Source organism: Notolabrus celidotus, chromosome 5 (assembly GCF_009762535.1).
Source record: "Notolabrus celidotus isolate fNotCel1 chromosome 5, fNotCel1.pri, whole genome shotgun sequence".
Lineage (NCBI taxonomy): Eukaryota > Metazoa > Chordata > Actinopteri > Labriformes > Labridae > Notolabrus > Notolabrus celidotus.
In genome coordinates this window covers 128,401-146,584 of record NC_048276.1, presented here as the reverse complement: position 1 = coordinate 146,584, position 18,184 = coordinate 128,401, and the positions used below count along the sequence as shown (strand labels likewise).

Genomic DNA, 18,184 nt, shown 5'->3' with positions numbered 1-18,184 from the left:
AAATGATGATTTAAAACTCCTACTTCATGCTGTCACCAGCAGGTGTTCTGAAAGGAGATCCTGCAGGGTAACATTGAGAAGTGAGAGCCTACATTCAGAGGAGAGGTGGACACGTATCAATGAGTCATTTCTCATGTGTGCATTTTTTGACAAGATTTATTTCTGCTTCTTTATGGTGACGTGGCAACAACAGCAGCACCCAGAAGGCGTTTAGCTGGACCAGCATTCACACTGTTAAGTAAAAAAACAAAACAATACAAGGCTACCAGAGAACGACCGACGGACCGCTGAGTGAGAGAAAGCCAGACCATGAAACCCTGCATGACATTAACTCTCTACGTTAAACATACAGTACATTAAACTGAACACACTCTGCCCCTGTCCCTTAAACTTACCATGACTCAGCACATACAGTGGAAATAAAACAGCACTATTCATCAATCTGTGTTTACATGTGAAACTGATCTAGATCTTATTTTGACATACTGCAATATTTTACATTTTCATGTATCCTGCATTCATGACTACGTCTCTTCTGCACGACCACTCGCCTAGAATTCATCAAATCTGACATTCAGAGATTAAATATGTTCAGAAGATCCTGAACAAAACAATCTTTAACATAATTCAACACAGAGAAAGAGTTTTCATCCCACACTCACAACTTTTAGCTCATAAAATCGTCCAGAGTTTATCAATATTAAGCAATATTTGTGTATTTGTCAGAGAAATTGAGACATGACATGCCGGGGAGGCTGAGTGATGAGTCCTATGATAACTGCTGACAGCGTCTTCAAGAGAGCGGCTACTGCAACGTCAATGACAACCCCAGAAGAAGAACAGAATCGAAGGTGAGCAGCAGGAATAACGGAGGTGAAGTCAGCAGCAGTGACAGTTAGTCGATGTCCATTTCAGGGAGCTTGTTCTCCGCCGTCCCCTGCTCTGTGCCGGCCGAGGCGGCTTTGTCGGGGTTACACGGCTGGTTCTCTGTTCCCTCCTGCCCGTTGACCGGCCCGTTCTCAGTCTTCTCCTCTTTGGGAGGCTCCACCCTGGGCTTTGGTTTGGACACCACCGGGTTACAGGCTGAATAAAGCTCCTGGAAGGGAAACAGAAACGATCGTATCAGAGACAGAGGGGTGGTTTTTGATTTCACACTTCTCTCTGCAGGAGGAGGTTCAGCTGCTCTGAGAGGTCACCGTTAATCTACATGTTCATATCTGAAGTTAGGAGAGACGCCGTCTGAGCAGAGATCAATCATTCAGAGTTTCATGATGAAGCGTTTCCTTGGTGTGATCATGTGATGAATCTACAGGTGGGGGGTTTGTGTCTAAGTGAACACTTTCACACCTTCAGTGTTTTAAAGCTGCGTGCTCTGAATGAACTCATACCTTAATCTTAGCCTGGATCTCTGACACTTTGACCACCGGGTCCAGAGTCAGGTCCTGGTTGTTCTGCTGGTTCATCTTCCCGTTCATCCACACCATGGCGTCGTTCACCTGCTTGTCCGCCCGGGTCACCTCCAGCTCGTCCAGGTGGTTGTACTGCTCTTCCTGTTCGGACATTTGAAGATGATCAGTTCAATAAAGAGCGTGACACACGGAGATGAATCCAAAACATCAAAAACTAAACCTGAACTTTAATGACTTTAATGATTCAACGTCTCCTCTCTCTGTGTGTTACCTTTGCTTTGTACGCCTCGATGATCTTCATGTACATCTGCATCTGTCTGCCCAGCTCCTCAAACATCTTCGGCCTCTCCACAGACTCAACGTACCGCGCCAAGATCGGCTGGCCCATTTTCTGGAAGAAGAAACGTCAGGTTCAGGGAACAGTTCTGTTCAGGGAACAGTCCTGTTAAGGGATCAGTCCTGTTTAGGGAACAGTCCTGTTTAGGGAACAGTCCTGTTTAGGGAACAGTTCTGTTTAGGGAACAGTCCTGTTTAGGGAACAGTCCTGTTAGGGAACAGTCCTGTTTAGGGAACAGTCCTGTTTAGGGATCAGTCCTGTTTAGGGAACAGTCCTGTTTAGGGAACAGTCCTGTTTAGGGAACAGTCCTGTTTAGGGAACAGTTCTGTTTAGGGAACAGTCCTGTTTAGGGAACAGTCCTGTTTAGGGAACAGTTCTGTTTAGGGAACAGTCCTGTTTAGGGAACAGTCCTGTTTAGGGAACAGTTCTGTTTAGGGAACAGTCCTGTTTAGGGAACAGTTCTGTTTAGGGAACAGTCCTGTTAAGGGAACAGTTCTGTTTAGGGAACAGTCCTGTTTAGGGAACAGTCCTGTTTAGGGAACAGTTCTGTTTAGGGAACAGTTCTGTTTAGGGAACAGTCCTGTTAAGGGAACAGTCCTGTTTAGGGATCACTCCTGTTTAGGGAACAGTTCTGTTTAGGGATCAGTCCTGTTTAGGGAACAGCCATGTTTAGGGAACAGTCCTGTTGACCTTGTTACCTTGAGCTCAGCCAGTTTGTCGATGTAAACTTGTTTCTGCTGGTCCTCCCCGTCTTCATAAAGCCAGTTCTCTGTGTCCTCCAGTTTTAATGAGAACGTGTCTCGATCCTGCAAGAAGGTTCAAATCCACAATTTATACAGAGAACAGGGACAGAACACACATCGGTATCTTGGCTCCATCCTTTCTAGTTTTTAAGGCGCTGCATGACCTCGCTCCAGACTACATCTCAGCTTCTAGTGTCTGAACCAGGAAGTCCTCTCAGATCCTCCTCCTCTCTTTCAGCTGTTCCAACGCCGCTCTGAGACGATGGAACGACCTGAGAGGATCTGAGAGGACCTGAGAGGACCTGAGAGGATCTGAGAGGACCTGAGAGGATCTGAGAGGAGCTGAGAGGATCTGAGAGGAGCTGAGAGGACTTGAGAGGACCTGAGAGGACCTGAGAGGACCTGAGAGGATCTGAAAGGATCTGAAAGGATCTGAAAGGATCTGAGAGGATCTGAGAGGATCTGAGAGGACCTGAAAGGATCTGAGAGGATCTGAGAGGACCTGAAAGAATCTGAGAGGATCTGAGAGGATCTGAGAGGATCTGAGAGGATCTGAGAGGACCTGAGAGGATCTGAGAGGATCTGAGAGGATCTGAGAGGATCTGAGAGGATCTGAGAGGATCTGAGAGGACCTGAAAGGATCTGAGAGGATCTGAGAGGATCTGAGAGGATCTGAGAGGATCTAGAGGATCTGAGAGGACCTGAGAGGATCTAGAGGACCTGAGAGGATCTGAGAGGATCTGAGAGGATCTGAGAGGACCTGAGAGGATCTGAGAGGACCTGAGAGGATCTGAGAGGATCTGAGAGGACCTGAGAGGATCTGAGAGGACCTGAGAGGATCTGAGAGGATCTGAGAGGATCTGAGAGGACCTGAGAGGATCTGAGAGGATCTGAGAGGATCTGAGAGGACCTGAGAGGATCTGAGAGGATCTGATAGGATCTGAGAGGACCTGAGAGGATCTGAGAGGATCTGAGAGGATCTGAGAGGATCTGAGAGGATCTGATAGGATCTGAGAGGACCTGAGAGGATCTGAGAGGATCTGAGAGGATCTGATATTTAGTCTTTGAAACATTAACTAATAACTGATCTGATCAGTCCTGCTCTATGTAGGGTTTCATCATTGTATTACTTTAATGTTTTCTATTGATTTAATGTTTTTATCCTATTGTATTTAATATTTAATCTGTTTTTAGTATTTGACCCGTGTTGTAGTTTTCAGTCTCTGTAAAGCTCTTTGAATTGTGTTGGATCTGTATGAATGGAGCTTTCTAAATAAAGCTTGACTGACTGAAGGTAAAGAAGCTCGGTGTTCTCCATACTCACAGCCTCATTCACAAACTTCTCCAGGACGCCGTGAAGCTTGTCTCTCATCTCGTACACGTACTCTTCCACGTAGTTCTTGGCATCGTTCCTCTCCTTCTCCAGTTTATCCTGCATAATCATCTTCCCCTGAGAGAGACGACACAGAGTTACAGCTGAGGCAGGACAACAGGAGGAAGACTAGAGATTACACACATGAGCCTGGAGGTCACTTCTTTCAGATCTACAGATTACATAAACGTTTAATCATATACCAACAACATTAAACAGAAACTTCTGTTTTTAAACATTTAACAGGAACAATCTAAACAGCCTTTGTTTTAAATCTTAAATCAATGAATAAATCATTTAAGCTTGAATAGAACCGTCTCTCTCTTTCCTTTGAATCAAATGAAACCTGTGAGTCTCTCTGACACGCAGCCTGAGCGAGGGCCTGCTGGACGTCCTGGTGGTTCTGAGTTCATTACCTCGTTCTCTACAAACATGTTGAGGACGTCGTTGGACAGCTGCCAGTGCAAAGTGTTCTCGATGGGCAGCTCCACGGTCTTCGTCTTCACTTTGGGCTTCTTGGCCTGAGGGGGCTGGTCGTTCTTCTTCTCTTTATTCGCGTCGTCTGTCGTCGTCTGTAAAAGGAGGAGAGATGGAAATCAGTGTCTGCAAACACAGCTGCTCATGTGTTGAATAATGAGAGAACACTTGAACACCTGCTCCAGGTAAACCAGAGAACCTTTATCTATCAGGTACATTTGAATCAGTGGCTTCAGACCCTGTTCAGACTTCTGCAGATTTAAACTGAACATTTATCTTTCAACAACATCTGAAATGTTTTCTTTGCATTATTCATATAATTTACAAACCATCAGAGTCTGTTTTTATCAACATGTTGCAGCCTCACTGTTCTGAAGTGTAGGCTGTACAGAGGGATTCATTTAGCATGCATTCAAATAGATTAATGTGGAAATCATTAAGATTAACGTTGAACTCACCAAAACCACAATGTAACAATGTAAACACACCAAGCTCTAAATCCCCTTCCTGCTCAAACAGTGGAAGTGTTTATGTATCATGGATCATGGCGTGAGAAACATGTTACCGTGGTTACCTTTGTGCTGGGTGATATGGTTGTGAAGGTTATCAATAACTGACAGACAGTGTATTCTAATCATTATCATGAGCCCTCAACAGTCCGGTTCATTATCATGTGGGGGGAAACACAGAGGTGTGGTGGTTTTAAAGACGGGTTTGAGGCTCAGAGGAGATCCTGTTGGGAATTCAATTCCATATATAATATCTTTTCTTTTATTGAAACAATCCTCTCCTCTGAACCATGACTTATTTCAGTTTCTCATCAAAACATGACTTTTTAGTTTTCCAATGATGTTTCATGTGCCCTCAGTTAAAAGTCATTTGACTAACCCGACCTTGAACGCATCAGAACTTTAACTTGCTGCAGATCTTAACACAGACTCCAGTATCGGGTCAGTGTTTGAGGTCTAGTCTGGGTCCCTGTAGGACGGAGGGGGGGCAGAGTCAGAGGCAACAGCAGCCCAAAGTTGAGTCTCAAACTCAAGCCGAGTCAAAGGTGTGAGATCGACGCGTCGTGCTCAGGGATCCGGTAAGAACAGAAGTCTTGTGTCTCCGATCCGGAGGACTCCGACCTGCCGGATCAGAGACACAGCCGGGAACGCAACGGAGCGGATCCAGAGGAAGTTAACACATTGACTAGAATAGAAACCGATCAGATCCAGAGCTGAGACGGATCAGAGACAGACCGGACACAGATCAGGTGGAATTTGTCCGTCTGGTTTAACAGTTTGACTCACATCATGGGAACCACGAGACGCAACGTCTGAGTCCATAACCTCAAAGGTCTTTAAAAGGAAGTACCCGGGTCCTCAGTGGAAACTGGATCCCCATCCAGATCAATTTCTAAATTGATACCAGTGTAAGAGTTGGATGATCTGTGATGTTTGTATTAGAGGTAAATGAATAGATGGAAGTATAAATCTTTCCCTCTACACAAACGTTCAACAGGAGGACTCCTCGTTCTCCTTCCTCTAGCCGAGCGCTTCAAGAATGTTTTTAAAACACGTATGACATTAGCGTGATCGCCGTATCGCCCAGCACAAGGTTACCTCCATCTCCTCCGCCTCTGATTTCTTGTCTCCACTGTCCCCAGCCAGAAGTTTCTGATCCTCCTGGTCCACCTGCATTTTGTTCTGACACACAATAACAGAAGAGAAGACACAGGACAGACTTTGAGACGTAGGAGCTGAGGCGGGTTTTAACAGGGTCTGTAGTTTGGAATAATTCAGGTCCAGGACCAGGACATGAGAAGATTCAGCTCTGGTTGTGGACTTCTGTTTGAGCCTCTTGTGAGGCTGTTTGCTGCTTCACCAAACTTATACAGCCTCTCTTATTTGTTTCTTAATATTAAACACACACAGGTTTCTGATCATGCATCCAACCTCTCAGAGAACATTTATCACGCCTGACTTTGGAGAAACAGACGTGCAGAAAGAGAAAAACCTGCAGCCCCTTGAAGCAGTCTCGAGCCTGTTAAGGCAAGATCTCTGAATTCCATAACGATGACAGTCGATTAAAAACTCAAGGTGTGGCCGGTCTGTCTCAGGGAGAGAGATCTGAAGTACAACTCAAAGCAAACTAAGGAGAACCTCACACTCACTGTGTCCTTATTCTCTTTCACACACTGTAAACACACACACACACACACTGTAAACACACACACACTGTAAACACACACACACACACACACACTGTAAACACACACACACACTGTAAACACACACACACACACACACACACACTGTAAACACACCTCCTCCTCCTTCCCTGTCTGCTCCGTCTCCATCGGCTCCTCTCCCTCTCCTGCTTTCAGAACCTCCACCAGTGAAGCGCTGGACACACTGAAGACGCCGTGAACGTTGACTCGCACTTTCACCTTCACCTTTGCACTCTCTCCGGACGCCTGAGGGACGACGTTCTGGACCAGGAACTGACCTGTAGGGAGAGAGAGGAGGGTCAAATTTAGTGATGAATGAAATCTACCACAGTATTAATTCAGCTTCTTGTACGTCACAGATAACATGCTCCGGCAGACGTCACCATGAGACCAAATCTAGTGACTGACAGCAGGTGGATTCATTTAAACAAAAGGATGAAATTATTTTAATGGGAAGAAGCTGCAAACACTCAAATCAGGAGACAGATCCAACACAGAGCAGGAGCATGCTGAGTTATACATTAACTGACTCTGACCAAAGAGTTCATATGGTGAGAAGTTCATCAGTAAAATCAAAGAAGTATTAGAGATCAAATTCTCCTGTCTTTAGTCAGGATAGGAGTTTCAAAGACTTAATGTGAATATCATCTCATTATAAAAGGAGCATTTCTCATCGCTTTCCTCTGGGCATGGTTGTAATATATATTCCCACCAGACGGTGGCGACAGAGCGTCTTAAAGCTGTTTACTCACTGCATTCAGTAACAGTAGAAGAAGAACGCTAACTGCATTCAGTAACAGTAGAAGAAGAACGCTAACTGCATTCAGTAACAGAAGAAGAAGAACGCTAACTGCATTCAGTAACAGTAGAAGAAGAACGCTAACTGCATTCAGTAACAGTAGAAGAAGAACGCTAACTGCATTCAGTAACAGAAGAAGAAGAAGAAGAACGCTAACTGCATTCAGTAACAGAAGAAGAAGAAGAAGAACGCTAACTGCATTCAGTAACAGTAGAAGAAGAACGCTAACTGCATTCAGTAACAGAAGAAGAAGAACGCTAACTGCATTCAGTAACAGAAGAAGAAGAAGAAGAACACTAACTGCATTAATTAACAGAAGAAGAAGAAGAAGAACGCTAACTGCATTAATTAACAGAAGAAGAAGAAGAAGAACACTAACTGCATTAATTAACAGAAGAAGAAGAAGAAGAACGCTAACTGCATTCAGTAACAGAAGAAGAAGAAGAAGAACACTAACTGCATTAATTAACAGAAGAAGAAGAACACTAACTGCATTAATTAACCTGACCTGCTGTCAGAGAGCTGGACCCGACAAAGACAGACTCAAAGACTCAAATCAAGAACGTGTGATTCTATGATTGAATACATCGACCCTCGATCCGGGGTCTGATTTATATCAGAATATATTTAGAAAAAGGAGAACATATTGAAACACCAGTTTTATGGATTACTGCTGAATAGACGTCCACACTCTTTACTGATACCAAGTAATCCCTGGTGTTTGAACCGGAGGTACCTATGGTGCTGCTGGGGTAGGGCAGCTCCTTCATGTTGTTGTAGTATGCTTCGAGGGTGAAGGGCTCTTTCCTGAAGAAGGTCAGAACTTTGGAGAAGGGAGCGGCATGGTTCTTTGGGAAAACCTCACAATCACTGAAAAACAAAAACACCAGGAGACGCTTTAGTTTACATCAGATCAGGAGTTTCACAGTGAGGCAGGATGATCCTTCAGTACAAAGAGGAAGCAAAGGGCAGAAAGGTTTGGAGTACACATGGACTGGGTGTGTGTGTGTGTGTGTGTGTGTGTGTGTGTGTGTGTGTGTGTGTGTGTGTGTGTGTGTGTGTGTGTGTGTGTGTGTGTGTGTGTGTGTGTGTGTGGTTGTGTGTGTGTGTAGGTGTAGCAGAAAATCCTGCAGGTACAGGTAAATGTGTCTGAACAGGAAGGTGTGGTGTCAAAACAAACAGACCCATTTAGGGATCGTCTCGTCTTCACTGCACGCTGCAGGAAGGTTAATAAAGATGTTTTTGATTGGTCGTGATGTTATAACAGATTTATTTGAATACAGAAGAGAAGGATAAATAAATCAGGCACGGTCATGGGATTCTGAATATGTTGATACAGCAAGGACTCCTAAAAACCCACGATACACAAGCTCCTATTCATAAGTTAAGGACTCTGCTGCTAACACGTGTTTAAAGACTTTTTAAAATGCCTGACAGATGTTCAGTTATATGAGTGAGCAGACGAGGCGTCCTGGCGGCGGTGTGAAGGGAAGGAGTCTTCTGTAGATAAACGTGAAGATCAGTGATATAAATACGTCTTATTCTGAAGAGATGGACGAGTAACGAGCTGCAGCTCCACAGAGCGTTCAATGGAAGACGTGATTTTACTCTTCATGACCTCCAGGCCTCACGCTGCTCACGTGACTGATCACTGAATTAACTGAATGTTGCACAGCATGATGTTTGGATCATACCTCAGTCCCTCCTCTGCGGCTGAGTTCCATTTCAGGGAGATGGGATAGGGGACGACGTCTGTGATGGAGAACTCTCTGACTTTGAATGCTGGTGACAGGATCGCACACTGAGGAGAAGAAAACCATTACACAAGTTATAAAAACTCAAAGTCTCTTTGTTTTCTGAAGAACTCACTTTTACATTTCCAAACATTTCCAAACACTTCAAGAAGTGTTTGGAAATGTGGATTAGAAATCTTTTGGCATTGAACTAATAATTATGAAGACAAAAACAGCTTTCAGTCCTGTGTTGTTTTAACACCAATCCTTCAACATCTCCTCCTACTTTATCACCACAGCTGCCAGAGAGTGAGTCTGCTGCATGAGTCACTCCCAGGACTGAAACTGTAGGTCATGCCAGGTGAGCGGTACCTGCAGAGCGCAGCCTCTGGCCACGGCCTCGTCTGCATTCAGGGTGGTGCTCAACTCTTTGCCGAAGAATTTAGTGATCCTCTCTTTGATGGAGGGGATTCTGGACGCAGCTCCGACGATCTCCACGGCGTAGATGTCCTCCTTTTTCAGCTCTGCATGCAGGAGAGAAGGAGGACACCAAACAGGGCTGTTAAGAGTTTCAAACACTCACTGTTGTCTCACAATAAAGCAACACGTGTCTGCATGGACATACATGTTTATATCTGTGGTGCATGAAGGCAGATCACTCAACAACTCTTTACACTGAACTGTGGATTATTATTGTTTACACTTTCTGTAAGAAAAGCAGGTGATGGCAGAGAGAGAGAGAGAGAGAGAGAGAGAGAGGGGGAATAAAAGACTGAAGCGAGGCAGGGAGGCAGCTGTGCAGCCTGAGGGAGGCTCACATGACTAAACCTCATCTATGTGAGAGTCCACGTGCTGATGTGGGACAGTCCAGCTGCTCATGAGGTCAGAAGTACTCACTGGCTTGTTCCATGACGCTGCGCAGGGGACCCTCTACCTTGGCCAGCAGCCCCGCGCACATCTCTTCAAACTGACCTCTGTGGACACCAGGCGACAGAACATTAATACACACACGCACACGCACACGCACACACACACACACACACACACACACACACACACACACACACACACACACACACACGCACACACACACACACACACACACGATCATCTCTCACCTGTTCAGTTTACCAGACACGTCGATGTCGTTCATGAAGCACTCGATGTTGAGAGGAAGGTCTGAGGAGTTCGCGCTCATCAGCTTCTTCAGCTTCTCACACTCTTGGTAGAGTCTGACGAGAGCTCTGGGTTTGGTCTTCACGTCCAGTTTGTACTTCTTCCCAAACTCCTCACAGAAGTGCCCGACCAGGATTTCATCAAAGTCCTTCCCGCCAAGCTCAGAATCAAACGCTGAGGCAAGGATCTGACGGCAGAGGAGAAGAGGACGCAAATTAAACTACTCAACATATTTTATATTCAAATTAAATCCACTTTATTTATATATATCTATATATCACATCTTAACATTAACATTTAAATTAATCAAAGTGCTGCACAGTGAGGGAAATAAGTTCAAACACACAGAAACCTATACAAATAAAATATTATAAAAATCTAAATGAAATAAATACAAAAATACATTACAAAAATAAAAAATAAAATAAATACATAATATTAAATAAATACATGAAATAAAATAAAATAAATAATCATTATAAAATAAAGAATGAAATAAATACAGCTCCATTACAGGTACAGGGTTTGGATGTCTTACCTAGATTGAGTAATGTCTAAGGTTTTATTTAATTGAATAAATAAATTGCAAGGCAGCAAATATTTAGTGCAGAAGTACATCCATGTGAGTTCCTCTCATATTAAAAGGTAGTTAGAAAGCCTTTGTGTGTGTGCGCTCACTTTGCTGTCAGTTAAAATAAAGAACACCCTTCAGACTAAAGGACAAACACAATATGAAAAGATGCTGAGTCATCATATCCCGTGTTCAAAAACTTCTCCCTTCAGTGTCTCTTTTCAAAAAGAGCACAAATTATTCATCACGCACCTTCAGCTTTCCCTTGTTGAAGGCACAAACTGACACCTGGTAACCCGAGTGGCCCAGGTCTACAAACACCACAGTCCTGGGCTTCTCTTCTGGAGCGGGCAGGTCCTGTTTGTAGATGCCGTACGCCAGAGTCACTGCAACAAGCATGCATGATGTGGAGTTAGTGTGTGGTCTGACTAACAGTGTCACTAACAGACTGTGAGTGTACAGAATCTAAAGGTGGGCCTGTCTTTAGTTCTGCTCTGCTCCCTGTGAGAGAGGGAAAACTGAAACATGAATCAGAGCTGAAGCATGTTTCTGAAAATATACTGTAGCTCTGCTGTGTCATAGTTTCATAGATTTATAACTGTGTCATAGTTTCATAGATTTATAACTATGTCATAGTTTCATAGATCTATAACTGTGTCATAGTTTCATAGATTTATAACTGTGTTATAGTTTCATAGATTTATAACTGTGTCATAGTTTCATAGATTTATAACTGTGTCATAGTTTCATAGATTTATAACTGTGTCATAGTCTCATAGATTTATAACTGTGTCATAGTTTCATAGATTTATAACTGTGTCATAGTCTCATAGATTTATAACTGTGTCATAGTTTCATAGATTTATAACTGTGTTATAGTTTCATAGATTTATAACTGTGTCATAGTTTCATAGATTTATAACTGTGTCATAGTTTCATAGATTTATAACTGTGTCATAGTTTCATAGATTTATAACTGTGTCATAGTCTCATAGATTTATAACTGTGTCATAGTTTCATAGATTTATAACTGTGTCATAGTCTCATAGATTCATAACTGTGTCATAGTTTCAGAGATTTATAACTGTGTCATAGTTTCATAGATTCATAACTCCAGCGTGTCTCTGCTGCTCACATGCTGCACGCCGTCATATACTTGGATAGAAGTGGACAGTGAAGCACTTTCTCACAACTCGCCTGACGACAGAGGACGAGGCTTCAGGAAGTAAAATATATATCTCATATAAAGCAGCTCATAGACGTCATCTTCACATCTGATTTATGATGTGATGTGTTTGAATATAAGCCCAAAACAGAATAAATGCTTTTAACAATAATAATAATAATAACTGTATTTATAGAGGACTTTTCAAAAGCCGGGTTACAAATGTTTAACATGGGCAGCAAAATAAATATACAGAAATAATACATGTCATGGAATTTTCATAGTCTCATATATATAAGTATGTAAGAATGTTGATGAGACAGGGTCAGTGTAGTGATCCAGGTCTCTCCTCCTGCTCCTGTCTTTATCTGTGTGTTGTGACCGACTTACTGTCTCCAGACTAGAGCACAGCTCTTCTTCTCTATTGTTTTGTTTCCTATTGTCCAGACATGGTTATCTAACTGTAGTGTCGTCTTTGGGGGAATAAAGGAACATGCCTGAGGATTTGTCTGACAGAACTGACTTGGCATTGCACTGCACTCTCCTGCCTGTGTTCTGTTCTGTTATTTCTCCTTGGCCGAGTTCTATATTAACTATTTCAACGTAAGCCTATATATATATGTATATATATATGTTGAATATATATATATTCAACATATATATATATATATATATTTGTTAAATATATATATAAGAACATACATATATATATATATATATATATATATATTTATTTGTTAAATATATATATAAGAACATACATATATATATCTATATATATATGTATGTTCTTATTTTCCTGTGAGTTGACTGTAGGTGAGTTTACCTGCAGTGGTCTCATTCATTAGCCGTAAACAGTTGAGGCCTGCGATCTGCGCTGCATCCATCACTGACCGTCTCTCAGCGTCAGTGAAATAACTCGGGACCTTGAAGGGAGAAACAATGCCGTCTTAATATCAGTGAGGACATCAATAAGGATGTCCAAAATAAATCCCCTGCATCACAAGATGCCTGGATAATGTTACCATGTCCGTGACTGTGGGTGCCAAAACAAATCATCTCCTTGTGGAAAAGCTCACGGGCTAAATTTAGAGATTGGCCTCAGTAATAATAACATCTTATCTGTCTCTGATGTAAACTGTAGATTTAGGCCTGCTGAAAGCAGAAGCCTGTGTGTGTGTGTGTGTGTGTGTGTGTGATGTTACATAACAGATGCTGCATTCATATACTGAGCACAGCAAGAAAGACTGTCACACACACACATCCCACTCCTCACCCCAATCCTCACTCCTCACCCCCCACACACATCCCACTCCTCACCCCCCACACACATCCCACTCCTCACCCCACACACACATCCCACTCCTCACCCCCCACACACATCCCACTCCTCACCCCCCACACACATCCCACTCCTCACCCTCCACACACATCCCACTCCTCACCCCCCACACATCCCACTCCTCACCCCCCACACACATCCCACTCCTCACCCCCCACACACATCCCACTCCTCACCCCTCATCCCACTGCTCACCCGACATCCCAATCCTCACCCCTCACTCCTCACCCCAATCCTCACCCCACATCCCAATCCTCACCCAACATCCCATCATTACAGCAGTATATATATATAATGTAGTGTACCTGCGTCCACTCATTACAGCAGTATGTATATATAATGTAGTGTACCTGCGTCCACTCATTACAGCAGTATATATATATAATGTAGTGTACCTGCTTCCACTCATTACAGCAGTATGTATATATAATGTAGTGTACCTGTTTCCACTCATTACAGCAGTATATATATATAATGTAGTGTACCTGCGTCCACTCATTACAGCAGTATATATATATAATGTAGTGTACCTGCTTCCACTCATTACAGCAGTATGTATATATAATGTAGTGTACCTGTTTCCACTCATTACAGCAGTATGTATATATAATGTAGTGTACCTGTTTCCACTCATTACAGCAGTATGTATATATAATGTAGTGTACCTGTTTCCACTCATTCCAGCAGTATATATATATAATGTAGTGTACCTGCTTCCACTCATTACAGCAGTATGTATATATAATGTAGTGTACCTGCTGCAGCTCATTACAGCAGTATATACAGTGTAGTGTTAAACACACACCTGGATGAGTGGACTCATCCAGTGTGATATAAAGCGGTGTAATGGATTTCTGCACACGCTGCTGAAGCCGTCAAATCGTTGCACCTGTCTGCAGAATGGCTTACCGAGATGACGCAGTCTGCAACGGGCTTCTTCAGCGCACTTTCAGCAGTCTCCTTCAGCTTGGTCAGCAGCATGCCGGTGACCTGCTCGATGCTGAACACTTTCTCCTCCTCCATGTACATCACCTAGAGACGAGGAGAGCAAGAAGACAATCCTTTAAAGAGTTTAAAGTGGAGAGAAGGAATGTAAGATAAAGAAGTGAATCAAACAAACACTCAGAAGGCTGTGATATGAGAGTAAAGATGTAATATAATATGTTAATATGTGATTATGACACTGTGGAGTGCAGGGAAGGATTCTGCAGACGACAGCAGGCTGATTTAATTTCCTCTGAATCTGTTGTTTCTGCTGCTTCACTTTGTCTTCAGGACTTACTTTAATTATCTCCACTGGGACAGAAACACGCCTGGCTGGGTTTTTGTGTGGATGCCAAGCTTTGTCATTTTCTGTACTTTCAAAGAACTTTGGGTACATTTTCTTTCTCAGGGTTATGTCAGTTCTCATTCAGCAGAAGCATCTTACTTTGATGCCGGTGGATCCAGAGGACGTCTGTGCCAGGTCGTACACCAAATTAGTCTTGGCTGACTGGATGTACGGGTCTGAGAACGCCCGGCCATGGAAGCGCTTGAAGCCCTGCACCGTGTTTCGACAGTTGGTCACCACCTGGACGAGACGTGGGAGGGAACAAATGAAAATAAAAAGACCTTTCAGATGGAGTAATGACAATCCAACATGATGCTTTTATATTAAATATCATCATGAGGCCTCTAACATGATGACTGGACTGATGTTACCTGGCTCTTTGCAGCTGCTCCTATAGATCGGTTTCTTGGTCCAAATGAAACAAATGACCTGAGGACAACAAAGGAAAGGTTGAAATATGTTCCCCATGCTCTAACCAGAGGAACACTTGCTCACTGTATCAGAACACACCTCTAATCTGGTCAAGGATTACAAGGTCTCACGCCTATACAAGCAATCCTGAGCCAAACCCACATCAACTGAACACACTGCTTCCTACGTGTGCACTACAACAGCCTGACATTTTGCATTTGGTGGTGAAAACTGAAAACGGTGGCCTTGTATCCCAGCATATCATCGTCATCATCATCATCATCATCATTATCATTATCATCCTCGTCACACACAGATGCCATAGAAAACTCAACTCATCTTTATCTATATATATCACCTCTCATACATTTAAACTCCTGAAGGATCAGCTCTGATGGAACATGTCTATAGAAAATAATAATATAATATATAATAACAGTAAATAATAAAGGGAGTCTTGGAGGATCAGCTCTGATGGAACATGTCTATAGAAAATAATAATATAATATATAATAACAGTAAATATTAAAGGGAGTCTTGGAGGATCAGCTCTGATGGAACATGTAATATAATAATATAATAATATAATATATAATAACAGTAAATATTAAAGGAGAGTCTTTAAAGATCAGCTCTGATGGAACATGTAATATAATAATATAATAATATAATAATATAATATATAATAACAGTAAATAATAAAGGGAGTCTTGGAGGATCAGCTCTGATGGAACATAGAGTATTATAATATAATAATATAATAATATAATATATAATAACAGTAAATAATAAAGGGAGTCTTGGAGGATCAGCTCTGATGGAACATAGAGTATTATAATATAATAATATAATATATAATAACAGTAAATATTAAAGGGAGTCTTGGAGGATCAGCTCTGATGGAACATGTAATATAATAATATAATAATATAATAATATAATATATAATAACAGTAAATATTAAAGGGAGTCTTGGAGGATCAGCTCTGATGGAACATGTAATATAATAATATAATAATATAATATATAATAACAGTAAATATTAAAGGGAGTCTTGGAGGATCAGCTCTGATGGAACATGTAATATAATAATATAATAATATAATATATAATAACAGTAAATAATAAAGGGAGTCTTGGAGGATCAGCTCTGATGGAACATGTAATATAATAATATAATATATAATAATATAATATATAATAACAGTAAATATTAAAGGGAGTCTTGGAGGATCAGATCTGATGGAACATGTAATATAATAATATAATAATATAATATATAATAACAGTAAATAATAAAGGGAGTCTTGGAGGATCAGCTCTGATGGAACATGTCTTTAGAATATTCCAGCAAGTGATTGGCTGATGTCGTCATCGTACATCACACAACGTAAGACACTCGGTTTGACACACGGGGTTCACCGGTTGGGCGGTGTTCCCCCCTTCAACACGCTGGCAGGGGGAACACCGCCCGCGTGTCTCCGCCCGGTGACTAAAACACAACTCCGAGCCGAACAGTCCGTTAATACAGACGGAGCTTAGCCAACAGTTAGCTCCCTGGGAGAGAGCTCTCAAATAACGGCTGATTTATTAATACTTTAATGTTCGCTGTGAAAATAAATGCAGATTTTAATTTATTCTATTAAATAAAAAACATGTAGTTCAACATTAACCGATAAAAGACACAAAGGTTCAAGTTTAGCTGCCACCAAGTTAGCATGGTGCATTCACGTGCATCGCCCTGACACCGGTTAGAAACACAGAGTACATTCATGAGTACATTCATGAGTACATGGTGTATTTATCATGTATTTATCGTGTATTTATCATGTATTTATCGTATGTTTATTATGTATTTATCATGTGTTAATCGTGCATATATCATGTATGTATTGAGATACTCACGGTGTGCATCTGTCGCTGTACTCGTTGGCCACAGTCTCGATCCCCCCGGCTCGGGCAACAGCTACATAGCAGCTCTGAAAGCCCAGATCAAATCCCACCACCGACATCTTACACGGTCCGGACTCCTCCTGGTCTCGTTCCCTTCACGTACAGAAACAAACAGACGCAGAGGTTCAGCCTGCTGGGAGAGTTAGACAGTAATCAGGTGTTTGTGTTGGGGAGACTCCTCGACATAATCCTCTCCCCTCTGATTCTCGCCGGTCTCTCTCTCTCTCTCTCTCTCTCTCTGGTCTCGCAGGGTCTCGTGCAGGCTGCAGCAGCAGTAAGGTGGTTTTAGCGTCTTCTCGCCGGCTCTCAGCGAAGTCTCGCGAGATCTGCAGTGTTCTAGATATATCTGGACCTTTCTAAAACCATGTGAGCCCATTTCCCTGCCTATGGAGAAAAATCATGAAGTTTCTCTTCATTTTGAGACAAATTCGGCTTTAACATGTGCTGAGAAGTATATTAGGACAAATTAATAATTTCCTGATTTGTTGAATGAAGCCTTGAATGACCTCAAGTTACAGAATATAAATAGACTCTGCTGTAAGAGGGTGTTGAATGGATGAAGTCATTTCTCCAGCCAACCACACAGGTTGAATTCGTGAGTGGATAAAGTACAAAAATACATTTGATTCAAGAATCAACAAATTATAATAATGTGTTTCTGATAACAGATATTTATTGAATTCTTTAAAAATAAAAAATGAACATTGGAAGAAATAATAATCTTTATGTATAACACAGTTACAAAGTACTTCACAAAAAAACAAGTAAATAGAAAAAAAAAAATCAATCATCCTAAAATGAATCACAACATTTCAAGAGCCATGCATATAAGTAAAAGTATGCTGTAAAATAATACTGTAAAATGTTTATATATTTTTGACACTGCAAATTCAACAATAAGTATTAAAATTACCTTTTAGTAGTAAAAAGAAATGTTCAGTCATGTTTCTGCACAAATGGCTCATCATTATAATTTGCAGGTTTACAGACAGACAAATCAGCTTATTTATGTGATTTTTATTATTTGAAGTACAGTTTTAAATGAAACAATTGTGGATTTTTAAAATGTAAATGACAGAAAATGACATTTGAGTGTGTGTTCTGTGAAAAGGTGGGTGTAGAGACATTAGCATCTACAAGCTCAATCAGCT

General features: G+C 41.8%; 1 protein-coding gene across 2 annotated transcripts; it reads right to left on the bottom strand.

Annotated features, from left to right (window-relative positions):
* Positions 1-138: 138 nt before the first annotated feature.
* Positions 139-17,527, bottom strand: hspa4a (heat shock protein 4a). 2 transcript variants are annotated; one of them, XM_034683345.1, is made up of 19 exons: positions 16,986-17,527; positions 15,041-15,098; positions 14,769-14,909; positions 14,249-14,371; positions 12,824-12,923; positions 11,085-11,218; positions 10,204-10,448; positions 9,983-10,059; positions 9,458-9,609; positions 9,047-9,153; positions 8,089-8,222; positions 6,650-6,831; positions 5,946-6,029; positions 4,278-4,433; positions 3,814-3,939; positions 2,445-2,552; positions 1,681-1,800; positions 1,389-1,550; positions 139-1,096 (listed from the first exon to the last, which is right to left on the bottom strand). In XM_034683345.1, the coding sequence occupies exons 1-19, from the start codon at positions 17,090-17,092 to the stop codon at positions 896-898; spliced, it is 2,517 nt and encodes an 838-aa protein (XP_034539236.1). In that variant the 5' UTR covers positions 17,093-17,527; the 3' UTR covers positions 139-895. The 2 variants fall into 2 exon arrangements, with proteins under 2 accessions (XP_034539236.1, XP_034539238.1); XM_034683347.1 differs by lacking the exon at positions 5,946-6,029 and having other exon boundaries at positions 16,986-17,419.
* Positions 17,528-18,184: the final 657 nt, after the last annotated feature.

Excerpts from the sequence above, each read along its gene's own strand:
- hspa4a (XM_034683345.1), bottom strand. The coding sequence starts at position 17,092 with ATGTCGGTGGTGGGATTTGATCTGGGCTTTCAGAGCTGCTATGTAGCT. Across the intron at positions 11,219-12,823 it reads AATGAATGAGACCACTGCAG|TGACTCTGGCGTACGGCATC; the intron begins GTAAACTCACCT and ends TGCTTGTTGCAG. Across the intron at positions 10,060-10,203 it reads GTGTCTGGTAAACTGAACAG|AGGTCAGTTTGAAGAGATGT; the intron begins GTGAGAGATGAT and ends TGGTGTCCACAG.